The following is a 22581-nucleotide window of genomic DNA, read 5'->3' on the forward strand; positions in this document are numbered from 1 at the left end:
CAATATTTCACCAAAATTGTTCACGGCAGCTCTAGAGTCAATATTTAAGAACACCCAATGGCAAGATATGGGTATCAATATAGATGGAGAAAGATTAAATCATCTGAGGTTTGCAGATGATGTCGTATTAATCGCAGATAACTTACAGGATACGGTTTCTATGCTACATTCGCTTAAAAGTCTGTCTGAAAGAGCAGGATTAAAGATAAACTTTGAGAAAACTAAACTTATGACAAATCTCGTAATGAGTGGAAATATAACTATCGACAATAATACCATACAACAAACAGACACTTACAAATATCTGGGACACGAGATCAAAATAAACAGAGACAATCAAACAAATGAAATACAGAGGCGAATAGGCCTGACATGGGCAGCATTTGGCAAACTAAGCCATATTCTAAAAAGTTCAATTCCCATGTGTCTCAAGCGAAAAGTTTATAACCAATGTGTTTTGCCTGTACAAACTTATGGAGCAGAGACTTTAACACTCACGCAGAAATCTGCGAATAAACTAAGAGTTACACAACGAGCCATGGAACGTGCAATGCTGAATGTGAGCCTCCGAGACCACATAACAAACCGACAAATCAGGCAAAGATCAGGAGTTCAAGACGTCATCGAAAGAACCACGAGACTTAAGTGGAACTGGGTAGGACACTTAGCCAGAACACAAGATGGACGATGGACAAGACGAATTATGGAATGGAGGCCCAGAAATTATAAAAGAAGCCGAGGACGACCACCGACTAGATGGACCGACGACATAAAAAGAGTAGCGGGAAACTGGCTACAAGCGGCCCAGTGTAGAGAACACTGGAAAGAACTGAGGGAGGCCTATGTCCAGCAGTGGACGGGATTGGCTGATTGATGATGTGTAAAAGTGTTGTTCGCACAAAACATCTAAACAGGTTCAAGCAAGAAAAAAACGTTGTGGCTAATAAAGCTTAAATACAATTCAAACAAATTAAACAAGGTTTGTGACTTCATAGTGTTACGAACATGCATTCGGCGTGGCCCATGTAACGGTTGCATCTCGAAAGCGCCGAGAACTTTCCACATATGTATCGAGCGCGGAAGAGGTAGATCCGTCAAACAACGAATTAGAGGTGGGACTACTCCAGATGATTCTAGAACAATACTTTTGGTATATATATATATATATATATATATATATATATATATATATATATATATATATATGTAACGATGTTATAAGTAGAGTGGAGTTGATAAGATATTTTCGTACTATAAACTTATAAATAAATATATTAATATAAATTCGAACTGCTCGTTTTATGTAATCTCGCTACAATATTGTCAACTGAGAAAACATCTATAACATAGGTGGACTGATATGGAATATAGTGCAGGAAATGTTAAATCCTAGTGATATGTGGCGGGTATATATCGACAAAGAAAGTATTAAATCAGGAAAATACTTATCAAGTGTAATACATCTAGTGTCTCGCGCAATGTAAAAAGAAAATGTCTACTAATTTGGACATATATTATAAAATTTCTACAATTATAGTAAATACTTGTAAACATTTTGATTCTTATTAAACTGTTATTATGTATTTTTTTCTTCAGACATTTGTCTGAATTACCATCGTCACTCATACTTACTTATTCTGATTTTAATATATAGAGATTGACAGGCAACCATTTATGCAGAAGAAATGTAGATTCTATTAGAGAATCTATATTCTAATCTATGTAATCTACCTTATTACATAGACCAGAAGTTGTTTTCGTATGAAGTCTTATGTGATTGGAAATAATAAAGCAAATAAACGTTCTAAAAATAGTTATAATAAAATAAGTATATCAAATATGTAAAATATATGAGGAATTTTCATTCTGATTAATTAATTGTAGGAAAAATAAAAAATGATTAGTTAGGTAAACACGTGGAAGACAAAAATAAATATTTGAATCATTCTAATAATCTAGCTTCTCTACTTTTTTTTTATATATAAAAGTCGTTTCATAATCATCTTCGAGGCAAAAATCGTGTGGCCTTTTGACCTTCACCAGTTTTTTTTCCTGACTTTGGTTTTCCGTTTCTTTGAATTCCTATAAACCAACTTTTAGGACCCAAAGTGCTTTGGAATGTTGAGTATGATGCACTAAAAGCTTCTATGAAGACGGTGCCTTGATTATGCGGGTCTTTCTGAAACAGATTAAGTAGGATTAAGTTTAGTAAAATAGAGTTAAGTTAAAATAAGATAAAAACTCAGATTGAGAAAATTATGAGGAAGTCAGGAAGGGATTCGCTTGATAAATAATTGAAAAGCTAGGTATTTTTTATTATATTGTTAAAAATATGTCATTCCTCATACAGTTTCACTCTGTTTGCATCCACTGTCGGATATAGGCCTTTTCAAGGGGTTTTCAATTATTTCTGTTCTGCAATCTTCTTCTTTGAGTGCCTCTCCTATTGGAGATTGGATATCATTAGGGCGATTATAATTTTGTTTACTGCTGTTTTGAATAATTCGTTAGTGGTACAGCCAAACCACTCTCTTAAATTTCTCATCCAGGACATTCTTCTACGGCCTGGATTTCTGCGTCCTTGAATTTTTCCTTGCATTATATTTTGTAGAAATGTGTACTTTTGCCCTCTCATCAGGTGGCCCAAGTATTCAAGTTTTCTCTTTTTTATATTTAGTATAACTTCTGGATCGTTATTTATTCTGCGTATTACCTCTTCATTTGTAATTTGATCCACCCAACTTATTTTTAATATACGACGGTAGCACCACATCTCAAAGCTTTCAAGATTTTTAACATTCCTCTGTTTAAGAGTCCATGCCTCAACACCGTAAAGCAAAATAGTGAATACATAGCATTTTAACATTCTAGTTCGTAGCTGAATACTAATATCACGATTACAAAATAATTTTTTCATTTTTATAAAGGTAGACCTGGTAATTTCAATACGTCTTTTTATCTCGTGATTTTGGCCACCTGTTTCATCGATGAGGGTTCCCAAGTATTTGTATTCGCTTACTTTTTCGAGTTGGGTACCGTTTATTGCGATACTAGTGTCATGTATTGGATTGTTCTGCAATGTTACAACCCAATTCGTCGAGATTCTTTTGATGTCATCTGACAACCGGATGGAAAATCTGCTACTGCTGCGTTCACTATTTCTTTCCTCAAGATTTTTTTGGTTTATCTCCCGTTCGGCAATCATGCTACATGTCCCGCCCATCTTCATTTAAGTTTTGCAATGCCTTCGAGAACATAATTCACCTGTGACCTTCTACGAGTATGTATCTCTTCGTTTCTTACCTTATCTCTCAGCGTTATACCAAGCATTGAGCATTGAGCGTTCCATTTTTTTTTGTGTCTGGCTGTTTTTTAGTAAGGGTTAGAATTTCGGCTCCGTATGTCATGGCCGACAAAATATAATGGTTGAATGAACGCCCTAGTTACGATGCTGATGGGCACATCCGATTTGAAGATAAATCTTAATTTGCCATAGTCCAGCTCAGGAATATTCTTCTTTGTAACTCACTTGTCTGGTTTTCTCTGCTGATTTTCACTACATGTCCCAGATATATTTGTCTTCTTCTTCTTCTTGTGCCACTCCTATCGGAGATTGGAAATCATCAAGGCTATCCTGACCTTGTTTACAGCTGACCTAAAGAATTCATTAGCGGTACAGCCAAACCACTGTCTCAAATTACGCAACCATGACATTCTTCTACGGCCTGGATTCCTTTTTCCTTCTATTTTTCCTTGCATTATATTTTGAAGTAATGCGTATTTATGTTCTCTCAACAGGTGACCCAAATATTCGAGTTTTCTTCGTTTGATCGTTGACAAAATTTCTGGGTCTTTTCCTATCCTTCGCATTACTTCAAAGTTTGTAACTCTTTCAACCCAACTTATCTTCAGCATTCGACGGTAGCACCACATGTCGAAACTTTCAATATTTTTTATATTGTTCTGCTTGAGAGTCCAGGCCTCTACACCGTATAATAGCGTGTTAAATAATTTAAATTTAAAAATTTAATCGGTGCTACCGATTTATATTTATTAGAGATATATTTGTAAGTGAGCTCAATTTCTTTTTGCCGATCTTATTGTTGTCACTGGGTACTAGATCATCATTTTGGTTTTGGTTTCATTCATTTTCAGTCCACTTTCCCTGTTGCTCCAATAAGTTCTTCTAACATATCTTTAACTTCTTTTAGGTTACCCGTTATCAACACTATATCATTTTCAAATCAAAGGTTATTTAAGTATTAACTACAATGCTTATTCCTTTGTCTCCCAGTTCAACATTTTCAAAGCAGATTCTAGTGAATTTAAGATGGCGTCAAAGTTCACTGTGTCGAAAGCCTTGTGAAAGTCTGTAATAATTAGCACCAAGGGTCTGTTATATTTGATTGTTTCTTTTTTAAATTAAGGTCTTCAGACATTGCAGATGGTCATTTGTTCTATATCCTGATCGAAATCTAACCTGTTTACGAGGTTGATATAAATCAAGTTTTCTACGTATCTTGTTGGTAAATGTACGTGTATGTAACCTATATAAGCGATTTAGAAGGCTAATTAAATAGTTCGGTAGTTCTCTAGATTATTTGGATATCCCTTTTTCTAAAGTATGGTCATAATGGCCTTATTCCATTTATCAGGAATTTTTATTGTAGACACAGGTTAAATGCTTTCTGTATTTTATGTATTAATTCCCGGCCCCCATTCTTTAATGCTTTTATCGTTACTCGATATGTCCGGAATTTCTCCTGAGCCTTAGTTTATTGTTGTACCGTTTATTTAATTTTATTTACATATTCTAACACTTATTTTAATTAATTTACAGTCTTCTAACACTGACACTAAAAACACAATTAATTTATAATATTTATTACGACTAACATCAACTAACACTCTACAATTGTAATTTCTCTTTATACATTTGTCCCGGTACTTTGAAATTCTATCAAAGTCTCTCAGCGGAATGTCTCGTTCAACAGGTTTCTATACCCTTCGTGACGTCAGCCCATCTAGATTTTGGTATCCAGAACCGTCGATAATCGAGTATTTTTTAAACAGACGCAGGTCATTGAAAGCCGATCTGATGCTCGATCATAGGCAAGGAGCTGGCATAGCAATATATCTGTTGGTAACTAGTTTTTTCCTTGCTATTTTTGTTCCTTTGATATTTTCTATAACGCGTATTATTTGCAATTTTTCATACTTTCCGAAATCCTTCTTTATTGCTTGCGGTATATACTTGTTGATCCTGTTGATCCTGAGTCCTGAGAATACATTCTGGCTGTAATTGAAACAGCTACACGAATAAATGTCTCTCTAAGAAGTTCACTGATTTAATTCCAGGATTGTTGCGAAGAAATTTCTCATGCTTGATCGTAGAAACCCTTAAACCTTCCATAAATACTATATCTGAAGATTGTAGCTTGTTGCTATAAACATACAAACTTTGTATGATTTTATCTGGGCTTCTCTACGACAATTATTGACACGGTAAAAACACGAGTTTCCGTTGCCATTGTTAATACTTTAGCTGCATTGCTCAGAGCAAACTCTTTTATAAACCGTATGCATGAAAATTATGTCATTTTATTGTCAACTTAAATTTTATGATCTAATTTCAGATAATTTATAGGTTATTTTCGAATGTTTTATTAACGGCTTTTAAATAATCGATCTAAATATAATTTGTTTCGTTTAGCATGAACTTACCTCTCCATATAACTCTCCGTTATCGTCAAAACATAAATACAGCTGGCTATTAATACCTAAAAGCCTTACTAGACTAACATCTCCTCCAGAAGAAATTTCAATCATGCCTAAAAAAAGTTTTGAGTAATTTTTTTATTAATTACGATCTAATTCACGTTAATAAATTGGACTATTTTAACTCTAACGACATTTTTAAAATAAATATCGTCAGAAGATAAAAAACATTTACTTGTAAAATAATTTAGTATATTTAGTAACAACTACTAAGTGGCTTTATTTATAGATTAAAACGTTAGAAAAAATAATGGTTTTTTAAAAGTTTTTTGACAAGACAGATAATTGTATAATTTTTTACAGCATTTAGATGGATCTGTCTATTATCAAATCTATTAAAAATTTTATATTTTGAATTCAGTAAACTTTTTTTTCTATTAAAAAGTGATAATGTAAAAATGTCTAAACAATTTATCAAATTCTTGTAATTAATTTATAGGCGTATTTGTTTATAATACCCTGTCAGAGAATATTACCAGATGGAGCAACTGAAAACATTAAAAATATGCCTAGTATGATGTCATTTTAACTAGCATAGCAACGTTTAATTTTCTAGGGTACATTGATTCCCTTTTTTTTATTGAAGGCATTGATAATTTGACATAAACTCCTGGACAAAATTAACGTACCACTCATATTTTTCTCAATAATTTTTATTTATTGATAATTTACTGTACGACAAGTTGCCTATGGACCTTGTTTGACAGTGACAGTTGTTATGTAAGCTAATAATAGTCTTGTTTTAACAATAATTTGTATTAAACTTCGTTTTAGACTAAAAGTGAGTTAAATTTTTCATTAAAAGTGCCGATTAAAGCAAAGTGCTTGTGACAAACAAGCTTTTTATTGTGATATTTTTCATCATATGCATGTTTGGAAGTTCATTTGCATAAAAATCAAATAAAAAAATGAACCGCCAAAGAAATTTGTCAATGGAGGAGGCAGTGCGAGTATCGACTCTCCTAGATGAAGGACATTCAATGCGATACGTTGCAGGTTTGTTAGGAAGACATCCTTACAGCATCAGTCGCAAGGTGAGGCGATATAATGAAACAGGGTCGTACCATCGAAGACCAGGGCAAGGGCGAAAACGTTGCACTAATCAAATTGATGATCGTTTTTTGAGACAACGTGCTCTCAGAGATAGGAGAGTCACCAGCAATTTGCTACAAAATGAACTAGCAGATGTTCGAAATGTCGCGATATCATCTCGAACAGTTAGAAGACGTTTACATGAAGCAGAATTGAGCAACAGGAAACCGGCCAAAAAACCCTTGCTTACCAGAGAACATAGGGTTCAGAGATTGAATTTTGCAAGATTGCATCAAAATTGGACCATCGATGATTGGAAACGAGTTCTTTTCTCCGATGAGACTAGAGTAAGCCTAAAAGCTCCAGATCGTCGTAAGCGTGTCTGGCGAAGGCGAGGAGAAAGGTTTGCCAGCTGCAATATCTCTCCTAAAGTACCTTTTGGTGGTGGCTCTAAAATGTTTGGGGGGGGGGGGAATTTGCTTTGAAGCTCGTACGGAGTTGGTCCCCATACGTACGAGGTCTATGAATGCCCATTATTACTTAGACAACATTATTATCGAACATGTAATGGCTTTTGCTCCGTTTCTTGGACCTAATTTTTTATTCATGCAAGACAACGCTCGTCCTCATGTGGCTCGACAGGTTATTGGCTACCTAAATGATGTTGATATTCCATTATTAGAGTGGCCACCTAACAGTCCGGACATGAATCCTGTAGAGCATCTATGGGACTATCTCAAAAAAAAAAAGATTCGAAGTCGTAGACCACCTATTGCCAATTACAACCAACTCATTGAGGCCGTTATTGAAGAATGGGAGAATATTCCGCAAGCTTTTGTTGAACATTTGATATCAAGCATGCCTCGACGCATAAATGCAGTCATAAGAAGTAGAGGAGGGCCTACACGGTATTAGTGTAGATCCAGATGCATTTTATGGTGTTACTTTACTATTTTTTTTTCTTTTTGTAATTTGGAGTTATGCTAGCTTATTTACGCATTTCCGGCAAAAACAAATTTTTAAAGAAACAATAAGGCAAATTAAGGTCATGATGGACTTATTTAAGTCATGTTGGACTTATTTGTAGGTGTTTATTATTATTTCAATGTAACTTAGTTCTATTTTGTGTTCATATTGTAAATATTTAGATTAATTAAAGTGGTGCGTTAATTTTGTCCAGGAGTTTATTTATTTCTACATAGCCTTAGTACTTTTCTTGAGTCTTTCGCGTTTACTATTGCCTTCTATATTGTCGGTTCCGTGCCACGATTCCCCACTGTCTTATCCTTATTTTCTTCAGCTTCTCTGACTGCATATTTCTTCCTTTTTCTAAACCGTTCTATAGTTTTTCTTTTAATTGATCTTTCCCAAAACGCATTATTTATAAGTCTGCTGTCCCTACTCCGTATCCCATGACTCACCCATCTATGTCTATTTTCCTTTGTGCATCCCAGTAGGTTTTCTTTTTCGTACCGAGTATCTAGTTTGTATTTGCACCTCAATTATGTATATTTTTGTTTAAATAATAAGTTCAGATGTTTTAATTGTTTAAAGTTTACTATACAACTGAATGGCATTCATTTATAATCCTTCTAACACATTTATTTATACTTACTATCAGGATCAGAATCATCGTCAGTTCCAAGAACTTCTCCGTTGGACCTTATAGTCAAGTTATATCCATTTTGACACCAAAGTCTAACATGATTTGAAAATGGTCGATCATCGTGGCTCATTATCTAAAACATTATTATATAAAATTAATCAAATATTCTGTTTCTTCTTTATTAACTCTTAGTTATAATTTAGTCTGCTAATATGTAGCAGCATTTTGGATGCTTAATAAGTCGATAATAATTAAGTTAGTATTGGTTAAAATGGTGACCAAAGAATAAAGAAAGATATTCCAAAGAAATTAAAAAAACGAGTTAAAAAGAAAATAAGGGAGACCAAAAATAAATAGATAACTAAAAACTGCGAGAAAGCAGAACTACTTGCAAAACATAACTCTTTCAACTTCCATAATAAACTCGTCACAACACACTAGCAAACTCTGGAAACAAATATACTACACCTTTCCTCTGACGATCCTAACTTAAATACTCATCATCATCATTATCCAGCCTTCATTTATCACACCCCTGCTGGACATAGACCTCCCTTAAACTCCTCCACTCTTCGCGATCTTGTGCTCTTTGTTGCCAATTTTTAGTGATACGCCTGACCTCGTCAGTCCAACGTGTAGGTGGTCTTCCTCTACTACGTTTGCCTGTTCTTGGTCTCCAATTTGTAATTTTGCTCGTCAATTGTGAGTCGTGCATTCTCGCTACATGGCCTGCCCAGTTCCATTTCAGTTCCACAACATCATCCACAACATCATGCACAACATCAGCAATACTCGTCCTTCTTCGCAGATCTTCGTTTCTTATTCGGTCCCGCAACGTCACTCCCAGCATAGACCGTTCTCGATCGTCTCCGATTCGTCTCTTGGTCAATTGCCACTCTCAATTTCGAAGCCGTAGTCATAGTTTCCGTCCCATAGGTTATGACCGGTAATACGGCTTGGTCAAATACTTTTGTTTTGAGGCTAAATGGTATGTATATATATATATATATATATATATATATATATATATATATATATATATTCGGTTTTTTATAACGTCTTACGACGTTGTTCGACTCCCAAACGCCACTGTATTCTGTCTTGAGTTAGGTTTTCGTCCAGATTTCGAGCGCTAATCGCTTTCCTAACTCCCAGGTTCCAGCTCTGTGGTGGTCTTCCTCGTTTCCTCTTCTCTGGGGGTTGCCACATCATCGTTTTTTTAGGCAATCTTTCGTCCCCCATTCGGCTCACATGCTCATACCATATGAGCTGTTTTCTCTCAATATCCTCAACTATAGTGCCCTCTATACCCATTTGTTGTTTTATCACTTCATCACTTCATAGTGATAAATGGTATGTTGGTGTGATTATTATTTCATGATCCAAATACGTATATTTCTCCACCAGTTCTACCACTTTGTCTTGAATAGTTAAATGGTTATTGAGGACCAAAGTACCGAAACTTATTTAATCAAGGTTTAACTGGCGATTAAAGTTAATCGGCTAATTTAGTAATCGTGAGAGTAGGTAGTAGCAAAAAGTACCGTCCCTAATAAGACACATAATACAACAAAAAAATGATGCACTATTTTGGCTTTTAAAGAAAAGTATTCAGAATTTTGGAATACGAATGGTGGGACATGTATTATTACATGTATTCTAATACGATTATATTCAATAGAAGAAGAATCTGAATGGTGAATGTATTTACAATTATTTTTAAGACGTTGCTATTTTAAAATGATTAAAACAGACAAAAAAAGTATTTAACAAAATTATATGCATTTATGGAAATGACACTAAGAAATTAAACAATACTATATCATGACAAATAACATGGATGTATGAACGCTATAATAATAGAATATTTAATATCTAAATATAATAGTTATGTTTATATAAGATAAAAATACCTTAATATACAAAATATACCTTCGGATATATTAGATCTAAGTTCACAGACAAGAAGGAAAGAAATCTTACTAATGGTCAAAAATCAATATTTGACTGGCATGTTGCCAAGAAAAATCCTAATGGAATCCACGAGGCGACTTTTTAATATGGTGAATTATAGCGTTTCTTTTTTTATTTTTTATTTGAAACATATATAATATAAAAAGCTATTAATTATTAACAATTTCATAGGGAACTGAAATGTATAAAAACTATTTTAGAAAAATATTGTAATATGATAATTTGATCGGATCTCAATTTTGAACGGATATTATTATTATTATAGACCGTATCACTCTTTTTGGTAGATTTGATATTGAAGACCACTGAAGTGAGATGAAACTGTCCATCAAATTACCAATGCCGGAGAGAATCAATACCTTTATACAAATAATAGATATTTATACACCAAAAATGCAAAGAAGGAAAAAACAAATAGTCCCGACTGACTAGTCGATAAAAACACTAATTATCTTGGGGCAAAATTGTTGAAAGCCTTTTTAGTAAATAAAATGGACTCTTTTTTGTTTATTAAACTAGAAAAATCTATTTTTCTGAAATGGAAAATGCCACTGAACCTCCAAAAATCATACGAGCAAGTTAAATTTTGCTGAGAATATTAATTTTGGGATCCCAAAGAAGGTGCAAAAAGTTTGCCACTACTACCCTCGGGTTTCCCCAAAGTACACAAAGGGCTCGAAATAGGCAGCGACCATTATATGGTAGTAACAAAGATACGAGAAGAAATAAAAAAAAGAAAAAAACTAATACGGAAATGAAAAAACCAATTATAAAAGAGACGTATAAGCTAAGAAATGGCAAAAATATTTGAGAAAAAGTAAACGAAAAACTTAAGAAAAGAAATAGACGACAATAATAATATAAACCACCAACGGAACAACTACAAGAACCTGGTACTGGATGCAGCTAAAGAAGTATGCGGAACAGGTAGAGATTCAACAAAGAAACAGACAGCATGGTGGTCCTCAGAAGTAAAAAAGTAAGTAAAAGTGACGAAAAATGCATGAAAACAATATCTGAAAGACAAAACAAAGAGAAGTACAATAAATATAAAAATGAAAGAAAAAAGGTAAAAATATTGGTAACAACATCAAAGAGAGATAATTGGGAAAAGTTCGGAACCTAAAGCTTTACTACAGAATCCTAAAGACGATAAGAACCAAAAAAACATAAAAAATACAGCATTAAATAAAAACGGAGAATTAATAAAAAAAAAGAAATAGTTAAAAGATGGAAACAACACTTCGAAGAACTGCTAACGGATATAAACCTAGACGACATTAATGACATATGGACCAAAATAATATATTAGAAGATAACACAGAAAACTCATTAAACGAGGAAGAACTAGAAGAATCAATAAAAACGTTGAAGTATGAAAAAGCTCCTAGAGTGGATAGAATAACAACAGAAATTATAAAAAACATGGGTAAAAATGAAAAACAAATACATATTACTAAAAATAGTAAATAAAATATGGAAGATTGAAGGTATACCAAAAGATTGGAAAGTGTCACTAATAGTACCCATATACAAAAAAGGAGATAGGAGAGAATGTGATAACTGCAAAGGATTGACGTTGCTATGTACATGTAAAAATACTAAACAAACGACTAAGATTATTGACAGTATAAATATTAGACGAAGCAGAAAGTGGATTTAGAAGTGGTAAGAATCTACAGGATCATATATTTACTTTAAAACAGATATTACAAAAAGTACTGCGAGAAAAAAAGAAAGTATACGTGAATTCCTTGACATAGAAAAAGCCTTCGACAAAGTACCAAGACAGAAACTATGGAAAATATTAAGAGTAAAAGGAATGGACAACAAGTTATTAAGAATGATACAAAAAAGATACACTGAGAACAACAATGCCGTAATTAGTAATAATACAACGTCAGATATGTTTACAACAAATGGAGGTTGCAAAGAGTAGACATATCGGAAAGAGTATTTGCTGACGATTTGCTGCTAATTGCAAAAACTCAATAAAAAAACTTCGGAATAATTTGGAAATATGGAAAGAAGTACTCACAGAAAACGGAATAAAGATAAATATTAACGAAACAAAAGTTATGCAGATAGGAAAAACAAGAGAAGAATTATATAAATTGAAGGAACAAAATTAGAACAACTTTTACATACACAGGAGTAATCATAAAAGAAACAGGATTTCTAGAAGCAGAAATCAATAGCAGAGTAGAGAAAACGCCACAACTTATCATACAATGAACAAAACATTTATATGCAGAAAAGGAATATCACGAAATAGAAATAGGAAAGTTTTCAAAGCAATTTATAGACATATCCTGACTCTTGGCAGCGAACCATGGATACTAACGGAACGGCAAAGAGCAAGATACAGACTACAAAGATGTTGTTTATAAGAAGAGTTAAGGGCGTTACTAAAATTGATAGAATAAGGAACACAGATATCAGGAACGAACTGAAAATACAATCCACATTGGGAATTGGTAAGAAATTTACACCAGATGAAAGATATCGTACCAGTGAGAAGAGTGTGGGAAGCAAAAATATTGAAAAATAAAAAAAAGATGGGATCAAGTAATCGGGAAGATACTGGAAGGAAGAGGAGTGACATAAAGAAATGCAAGAAGACTAAGAAGTAAATTAAACCTTGCTTCTCAACTAGTCATAACAGGTGACGTAATAGTGACAGATGACGTTACAGCGCCACTGTGACAGATAATTTTAAATGGGACCTTATGGCAAGTGATACCTCGTTTAAAAGGTATTTAAAATACCTATTCAATCATAATAATTTTGTTTGAGTTTAAGCTTATTTTGATGAATAAAATAAATAAATATTTGTGCAGTAATGCATCCTATTTCTAAACTCTTGCCGTACTCGTTCAAATGTGTCGGGGGAAATTGCCCTACATTCTTCAACAATTCGTTGTTTCAAAATATCAATATTGTCGGGTGCTGTAGGCTAAACTTTAAATTTTAAGTATTTCCACAGAAAAAAATCTAATGGTGTGAGGTCCGGTGACCGAGCTGGCCCTTCTATCGTACCTCGTCGTCCAATCCATCCACCAGGATATTCCTTATGTAGGTAACGTCTTACTGCGCCATAATGGTGTGCAGGAACACCATCTTGTTGAAACGTTATTTCCAAGTTGCCGAATTCATCTGGATTATCCTCCAGAATTTCAAGAATTAACGGTTCAATTGCATTTTGTAACATCTTCAGATACACTTCACCGGTTAAGTTAGTATTGAGAAAAACAGGTTCAACTATGTGATTCCTCAAAATACCTGTCCAAATATTTATTTGTTTTTGGATATTGAGTATGTGTTTCACGAAAGACGTGAGCATTTGTGCCACTCCAATACCTCACATTGTGTGTGTTAACATTTCCATTGAGAGAAAAAGTACTTTCGTTACTAAAACAAATTGTTTTTATGTAATCGGGTTGTTGGTTAATTTTATTGGACATATTTTCACAGAATTGTAGTTTTCCGTAGGGGTCATCATCTGAAAGTAAGTGCACAATTTTTAATTTGTATGGATGAAATTTGTTTTTAGCCTCGGTGTACCGTTTTTTGACTGATTCCATAGATCTTTAGACCCATTAGTTCAAAACATTCATGACATATACCAAATCTCTCTGTTCACGATGTAACAGTCTCTCATATGGCTGCCTTCTCATATTGGAATTACTGGGGATGAAACAGCAGATAATTTTGCCAAAGAAGCTACCAACAATAATACTGGAGTCATCCCAATTCAACTAGCTGACGATCTCAAACTTGTTTTCAAAAAGTCAGTAGAAGATACTTGGCAAAACTTATGGCAAAAAGAGCAAAACAACTCTTCATGAACTCCAACCGTGTATTGGTCAACTACACCAAACTTATCCATGGTTTCTTAATGTCCTCTGGAACTCGTCCAACTTGCCACCATTGCAATATTTACCTGACTCTAAAATACACCCTCACCTACTGCAAACAATTCACCAACCTATATAAAGCACTGGACTTGAAACTTACTCTAAAGGAATGCCCAACAACCCTACAGAGATCACAAAAACTATACAGTTTCTAGAAACCGCCAAACTCTACCAGAAGATTTAACCTAATAGACATTAGTTTAAGTGATATAATTATTTTTTGTTCTCATTATTTATTATACATTTAATATTATTGTTCCTGTACCAATTGCCATAGTTGTCGAGGTACTTTATGTAAATAAAAAAAAATTATAGATCTTTTCTTTACAAAAATGTAAAGTAAAGGTTAAAATTTAAATAAATTTAATGATGAAAAAGACAGCAAAGATTTGATTTCACGTTCAAAGCGTTTATGTATCTGTTGATACGTATTTCGACTTAATAAGTCTCATCAGAACAGTTATTCATAGCCGTTCTTAACGTGAAAAATAATCTTCTCTGTCTTTTAGGAAGCAACAATTAAATGGCTTCGTTATGGACGCAATAGCGACATCTGATAGAAAAATCGGTAATATAGTTTCCAAACAAATTCAGATTTCTGCTTTAATCTGAACCTTCTATAAATGCAAGGTATAACAGAACGTTGATAAAGATGTTAATAGAGACATGGGGAATCTAAAATTTGCATTCCACGACATTTAAATAAATTTAATAAAAAATTGTCTATTATTTGTAAGACATATATTTGTTTCGATCTATATCACTTAGTTGATTAAAAAAATAGCTATGTACTATTATTCTTAAATAAACAAGATTACAAACATATCTAGTGATGATGGTCAAAAATATTCACATTAAAAAAATATTTAAACTTACGTCTGTAACTAGAAAAGTACCTTACTTTCAAACACAACTAAAGATAAACACTAGACAAAACAAGTATTATACCATTTGTTCCAATTATGCAAAGCATTATGGTCAATTATAAAAACATTTATAAATAATTGTTTACACCCACTGTCCTAATTTTGACCAAAATTCCGTCTAGTACAAAAGAAGGGACAAATTATACGTATTAATTAGACGGTTTATTACATTAAATTTGTTCTTTATTATATTAATAAAATAAACCGATAGATTCTATAAATATAGCAGTGGTCTGGATTTTATAAAAATTATCAAACAATTAAGGAGGAATGTGAAGTTATAGAATAATAATAAATATCTCTAACGAATAGGTTCCATATGCTTGGTATGATTAATAGTTTTAAAGAATTTGCAAAATTTAAAATAGGGATATAAAACTTAATGTTCGAAATTGGTTTATCTGTTGCATATTAGTTTTTAAATAACTTCTGAAAATACGCCTACAAAAATTTTAAAACGATCACTTCATTGTTTAGCTTTAAATTAAACAGTTCGACTTTGTAAAATTGTATTTAGTCAATCTAGCTCGGGAAGTTGCTAAAGGGCTTAAGATTTGATGTGCTGAAGACAAAATACGTCAATATATCGGATATAGGATAATAGAATATAAAAGATAGAAAAGATATATAGAAAAGCTTGGAAACCACAGATTATTGCATAGAAAAAAATTTAAATATTGTATATTTTATGCTGAATTCGGAATTGATAAATATCATTATATTAATTATAATACTTTAAGCGATTAATCTGCAATGATCGAATCTCTACAATTGTACATGTGATTGTGCATCCGGTTAGGAGACCCTCGATAATTTGCAAATCATTCCAATTCATACGTATAAGATTTTTGAATCTCTTCTTCGAATATATAAAAGTCTTCGAATGTTTAAGGCTCATTTATTCGTACCAGTGGTTATGTTTCATCTGTTCCACCCAATCCGATATCGTTCTTTTGGCTGTGCTTCTTGCTATATCTACCAAAGTTTCTCGGCCTGTGAAAGTGTTCTTTTGCTCCTCTCCTGGCAAGTACGTCCGCTTTTCGTTCCGAATCAGATTCTGAAGACGGTTCCAGACTAACTTTACAGTGCCTTTAGTAATGCCTGTTCTAGTTCTCCCTCCGTGTACTCCAGCTCCAATTTCTTCATTGGTTTTAGTCATCTAAATGATTTTTTACTATTTCTCCACATTTGATCCAGGTATCCTTTCGTCATGCTTCCTGGCCTCTTATCCACCTTCCGTATGCTCCTACCTGTGCCTTCTTCTCTATCTATATATGTAATGGAGGAAGGTTAAGTACGACATTCATGGAGGAGTTTGGGGTAGTTGACACCGCTCCTGTTATGATTAAGCATATTTGTCGACGAAGGTTAATCAGTTTCTCTCTGGTGATTGTTTGTTGGTATTTAGAGGACCATACCAGTGTGCTATACATAATCACAAGCCTGACTACAGTCATATATAGCTAGTACAGAACTGAGCTGCTAAAAGACACTTTTGCGAGTGTTTTATTTCGGAGACATAATTTACTGTTTGTTTTTTAGAAATATGCACAATATGTTCTAATTAAATTAATCATTAATAAAATTGTTATAAGATTTCACTGTTTTTAACTAGCGTCCGTTAATAGATTAAGAAAATCGCAGATTATTTTACCTATATGAAGAGTTACGCATTTGGCTACATTAAGAGGCAACATCCAAGTAGATCACCATTTTGATATGGTATCCAAGTCAAGTTGTAATGATTGTAAATTTACAAAGGGATCAGAAAATCTACAAAGGATACTTTGGTTTTATCTTCTTAGAAGGCTTTATTGCACTTAATATGAAGTTGGACATCACTGGAATATTCTATGAATAAAAATGGACCCAAAACTGATTCCCCTTCAATTCCCAAGATAAGATTAAGAACGGATTCGACAAAAAATAGAAAATGTCAAATGTAATGATGACGGAACTTCTGCAAAGATCTCCCACCCTAGATAGATAGATTCAATAAGGTCGCATTTGGCCTATTCTACTGCTACCTTTTCAGATCTATTGTGGTTCTCTAATCCTAGATAAAATTCTCTAGTTTGACTCTTTTTTAAAGGTCTAATAGCTTTGAACCTTCCATGTTGCTCTTTGCCGGTGGCTTTTCTTCGCCTAATGTAAAGAACCGCATAGACAGACAGAATGTGCATAGATCATTGTCTGCCAATTCCATCAGCTTCAAATACCTATTCAGCTTATAGTGACTTGTATAGTGACTTATAAGCCAGACTTACTATGGCTTTGCTTATTAGGTCTGCTGTAAATTTTGGCGAATGTTCTATAATGAACTGTTTTGCCTGTCTTTGTTCTGGTAAATTTATTCACCATTCCAGAGATTTGTGTACTACCCACTTTCTTGTAGCCATTCTTGTTACTGCCTTTGCAACGTCGCAGAAGGGTTCCGGTCCAATGAATGGCATTAATGAGCCTTGTTTGGCCATTTAATCTGCTTTTTGATTGATTGCTCTTATGACCCTCGTGCTCTGGTACCTAGGCTAACGCAATTTTGCTATTTGAGAGTTACAAAAGTGAGTGCCTTAAGCGCTGACTGGCTATTTGTGAAGATGTCAACTGAACGGTGCGTTTTATCTGCATTTCTATTTCTTCCACGCAGTTATGGATTGCTGTTATTTCTGCCTGAAAAATTGTCACATCTTTACATAGGCTTACCGAGAAATGCCTACCTTCCGATGTTTTTGAGCCATCATTGTACCAGGTTGCTTTCGCTTCTACAGGTACACTTTTCTTCCAGTCTTCCCTGTATATATATGTATAGTCCATCCAGAAAGTATTCGGAATTTTATATATATTTTTTAATTTTAATAGATTTCCTTTTGGTAACATTTTAAGACAAAAGTAATGCATCAAGTAGATTGTGCCGATAGTAGGTTATGAAAAAAATCTCATGACAACACCATCTGTCAAATATTGTTGTTTGTAAGCAGACTTAATATTTGTGAAATAATGTCGCAAGTATAAAAAAGAAAAGTGGTGAAATATTTGTATAGAAAGGGTGTCCGAAACGTTAAAAAATTAGTCCAATTGACTGAACTCGGAAAAAGTGCAGTGTATGAGACAATATAAAGGATAAAAAATGGCATATATATGAGACATACACCAGTTTCGAATAGACCGCGTAAGATTCGCGGAAACAATTTAAATGCTTTAGTGGCTTTAGGACGACAAAATCCGCACCTAGGGTTTCGAAAATTAGCGAACAGATTTGGAAATCAACGAAGAATAAAAGTGTGCCCAGAAACTGCCCGCAAGTCACTGAAAAAGCAAGGATACATATCAAGGAATCCAAAAAAATTCCCTACAATGACACCTCTGTCACCTTTTGTCAACGTTTTCAAAAAGATAATTTTAATAATGTCTTTATATCTGATAAAAGTTATTTCCAGCTTGATGCAAATCATCTAAAAGTCCTATCAAGAGAAAATGTTACCGTTCAAATTTCCAAATTTTTCACTAAAATAATGGTTTGGGGAGCAATATCTCAGCGTTGTGCTACACCTCTCTGTATAGTTAATGGTACCGTTAATAGTGCGAAATATTGTGACATCCTAAATGGTTTTCTTATTGAAACGGCTCATGTTTTATATCCAGAGGGGTGGCGTTTGCAGCAATATAATGCAAGATGCCATACACTTCTGCTTAAGCTTGAATGCAAGAACACGAATTGGCAACCATTCCGTGGCCAGCAGCATCTCCAGATTTTAACCCAATTGAAAACATATGGGGACTGATAAAGACTGAAGTGGAACGAGCAGCGCCACGAGATAAAGAAGGTTTGATTCGGTCAGTTTTACAGGCCTGGAACACCATTACCGAAAATTATGGCCTTGACCTAGTTTCGGGTGTACCTGGACGTTTAGTTTAGTGTTTAGATTTAAATGGAGGTTGTATAAGTAAATGAGATGAAGTATTTGTTGAAATTTTATATTTCAAGTGATAGAAATAAATACCGTAAAATTATAATTCCGCTTTCTTTTTTCCGGATACTTTCTAGACGGACTATATAATAATTAAGAAAAACTGTTGATAATAAAAATGAAAAGGAAAAACTCCTATCTTATGTTTGTAGTTATTAAAGCTGTATTGGATTTTGCTTGAAAATACGTATGAAATACCTGATTAATAATGAAAGTTTTAAAAATTGCTTGAAAGATAATAAAGCTAGATATTTAACAAGTTTACCGGAAACAGAAAGTGGTTGACAACATTCAAAGAGATGAACTGACAGGATAGTGGAGAGGCGCCGCAATGTTGAATTGGTGACTCTGTATGGTACTGAAAACATCGTCGGAGAGATAAAAGCTAACCAAATAAGATGGGCAGGTCATGCGGTAAGATCAGAGGAAGACATAGTGCTAAAGACAGTGTTTTTTGAGAGACCAGACGGTAGAAGAGCAGTAGGCCGTCCCAGAAAAAGATAGAAGGATGATGTTGATGCTGATTTATCTAGGACTAGGGTACAACAATGGGAGATGGAAGGATGGATGGATGGATTGCATATTAGTAATGGAGAATAATAGATAATATGAGAAATACAATATTTTATAGGGACTATTGCTAGTAACTGAGAGTAATTGTCAAACTAAATGGCAATATGTATTTAGAAATATCAGAGGGAAGAAAGTGAGTATGATTTACTACATTTTAAAGAAAAATAGCATAAAATTAAAAAAAAACAAAACTAAACTGACATAGACATATTTACAGACCAAGGAATAATAATAAAGAAGATTATTGAATCCAAAAAAAGATAGAACTGATCATAGAATGTGCCTATAAGAAATAAGGAGTTTCGAGAAAAAAGATGAAAGCGAATATTAAGATTTGGAGAAGATGTAGGCAAAAATACATAGAGATTTTATGACACGGGTAATATTGCTAACTTACAAACCTGCAAAACATCAATATTGCCGAATTTTGTTTAGCATAATATATCCTTTAAATGTCTAATACTTTTGACTATCGCTGTATATACGTAATACGATTTGAATAAATGAAATATTCTGTCTTGAATAGACAAAATATATTTTTTAATTGGATGTTTTTCAAGACGTCGGTTGGAACCCAAAATTTAATGTTTTCGTGATTTGTACTTACCTTTCAAGTCACGTTATTAATCACCTATTATGTATGACACACAATTTACATTGTTAAATGTTTTTATTATTTCCAACTTAAATATATGTTGAGCTATAAACACAAAATTATTACTAAACTGCTGCACGGATTATTAGACTTTTCAAATCGTTAATAAAATACCTACTGACCCTACTTCTCTAAAAATATCTTCTCCGAACTATTATATCAAACAATTCCAGCGCATAAATATTTAAATGCTGCAATTGACATTCATCCTATGCTAGAGTATTTTTAGGCGCGTGATATGATTTGGTACAAGCCTTTTCCTATATGTTACTAACAAGACAAATATTATATTTGTTGCAAGATAAATATTTAGTAGCAATAAAAAAAAACAAATATGTCATAAATATTCCAAAGGAACAACTAAAGTAATCGATTTTTTATTTTTCCGCTGTTCTTAGAATGATACAGAGGCGGATCATAGTGAACACAAAATAATGTTCTTAATTAAAACTTTTTTAGCGCTTTTTTGAAATATATTTTATTGTTAATAGATATACTTAAAAGATTTGACGTTTTTTCTGCATCAAGTCGTTTAATTTCACTCTCCTCACATAATATTATTAATGATATGAAAAGAAGAAGTAGAAGATGTTGATACAGTGGTAAGAGCTCGGCTCTTAAAAAAAAATAACGAGGAAAGAAAGAGAGATAATATCGATTCAAAAGGGATTTCGAACCTAAAACGGGAAGCCTTTAAAAAGATAATACTGAATCCAATGAAGGAGATCCTAATGAGAAAGAGAGCACTAATAAAACGAAACCATGGATGACTAATGAAATAAGAAATTGGTGGAAAAGTGAAGATTATATAAAAACATAGACATCGAAAAGTACAAAGGCATAGATAATATAATTATAATGAAAATAAGAGAAGCCAAGAAAAAATAGTACGCAAACAAGTGTGCGAAGATGAAGGACTACTGGAAAAACATGACGAATTTACATAGGAAAGTAAAAGAACTGACTGGCATCAGAAAAAAAAAACCACAGTAGTATCTTATTAGATGAAAAAGGTAAAATTATCCTTAACTACAACGAGAAAATAGTAAGATGAAATCAATACATATAGGAATTATCTGAAGGTGAGAGAAAAATAGGAGACATAAGATTGGCAAAAAATAATAAAGCTAGAGGTTCTGACGAGATACCAACATTATTAAACTAATCACAGAAGATCAAATAGAGATACTAAGAGACTTGTACAACACCATACATGATATTCCGAAAGAATGGCTTAAGTCGACGTTCGTAAGTTTACAAAAAAAGCCAACATTAAAGAATGCAGTGACTATCATACAATTAGCTTAATGAGCCAATCTCTAAAGATGTTTCTGAAAATCATACATAAAAGGATATTCAGAAAACTTGACAAGATATTGGTATCACTACTATCACTTATGTTGGCTTTCGAAACGCAGTGGGTACAAAAAATGCCTTGTTTGCCTTTTGCCAAAGATGTATGGATGTTAATCAACCTCTACATGTCTATAATCTTGATTACAAAAAGGCTTTTGACAAAGTTCGATATAATCCTACAACTACTTCGAAATAAAAATCTGGATATGTAAGACATAAGAATAATATTGAGTCTGTATCTTGATCAAGTTGCTTTTGTAAAGATTGACTGAGGTAATGAAATACTTCGTCAGTCATGTAAAATGTACTTAACAAAATAGGATTATGCTGCTTGTAGATAACCATAAAACCCATTCTGTGGAAGTAATAAGACTGTGTCGAAAAAATGCAATCGTTCTGCTGTCGTTCCCTCCCGCGTACCACTCAGAGGTTGCAGCCTTTGTTCGTTGGAGTCTATGGCCCAACCCTCCCTCCAAAAGTATCCACCCTCTTATTTTTTAAACGGTTATACTTATAATAGTGACATTTGAAGGGAGCAAATGAACGGCCGTATAGGCTTTTCAATAGTCATCGATGACGTTACAGAGCAACTGTGACCGATAATTTTAAATAGAACTTTATGGCAAGTGATATCTCGTTTGAAAGTAATTGAAAATGCTTATTTAATCACAGTAATTTGGTTTGGAATTAAGCTGATTTTGACGAATAAATTAAATAAATACTAAAACTGTAGTTTTGCATTGAATTAATAAAGATCTAAGAACCAGTTCTTTTATAAGTATTCAAAATGTGCTGC

At 33.4% G+C, this 22581-nt stretch overlaps 1 protein-coding gene across 2 annotated transcripts; it reads right to left on the minus strand.

Annotated features, from left to right (window-relative positions):
• Window positions 1–1765: 1765 nt before the first annotated feature.
• Window positions 1766–20598, minus strand: LOC140446192 (fibroblast growth factor 1-like). 2 transcript variants are annotated; one of them, XM_072538731.1, is made up of 4 exons: window positions 15184–15264; window positions 8426–8549; window positions 5725–5831; window positions 1766–2179 (listed from the first exon to the last, which is right to left on the minus strand). In XM_072538731.1, the coding sequence occupies exons 2-4, from the start codon at window positions 8544–8546 to the stop codon at window positions 2000–2002; spliced, it is 408 nt and encodes a 135-aa protein (XP_072394832.1). In that variant the 5' UTR covers window positions 8547–8549; window positions 15184–15264; the 3' UTR covers window positions 1766–1999. The 2 variants fall into 2 exon arrangements, with proteins under 2 accessions (XP_072394832.1, XP_072394831.1); XM_072538730.1 differs by lacking the exon at window positions 15184–15264 and adding an exon at window positions 20382–20598 and having other exon boundaries at window positions 1768–2179.
• Window positions 20599–22581: the final 1983 nt, after the last annotated feature.

Source organism: Diabrotica undecimpunctata, chromosome 7 (assembly GCF_040954645.1).
Source record: "Diabrotica undecimpunctata isolate CICGRU chromosome 7, icDiaUnde3, whole genome shotgun sequence".
NCBI lineage: Eukaryota > Metazoa > Arthropoda > Insecta > Coleoptera > Chrysomelidae > Diabrotica > Diabrotica undecimpunctata.

Excerpts from the sequence above, each read along its gene's own strand:
- LOC140446192 (XM_072538731.1), bottom strand. The coding sequence starts at position 8,546 with ATGAGCCACGATGATCGACCATTTTCAAATCATGTTAGACTTTGGTGT. Across the intron at positions 5,832-8,425 it reads CGATGATTCTGATCCTGATA|GCATGATTGAAATTTCTTCT; the intron begins GTAAGTATAAAT and ends AACTTTTTTTAG. Across the intron at positions 2,180-5,724 it reads ACGGAGAGTTATATGGAGAG|AAAGACCCGCATAATCAAGG; the intron begins GTAAGTTCATGC and ends AATCTGTTTCAG.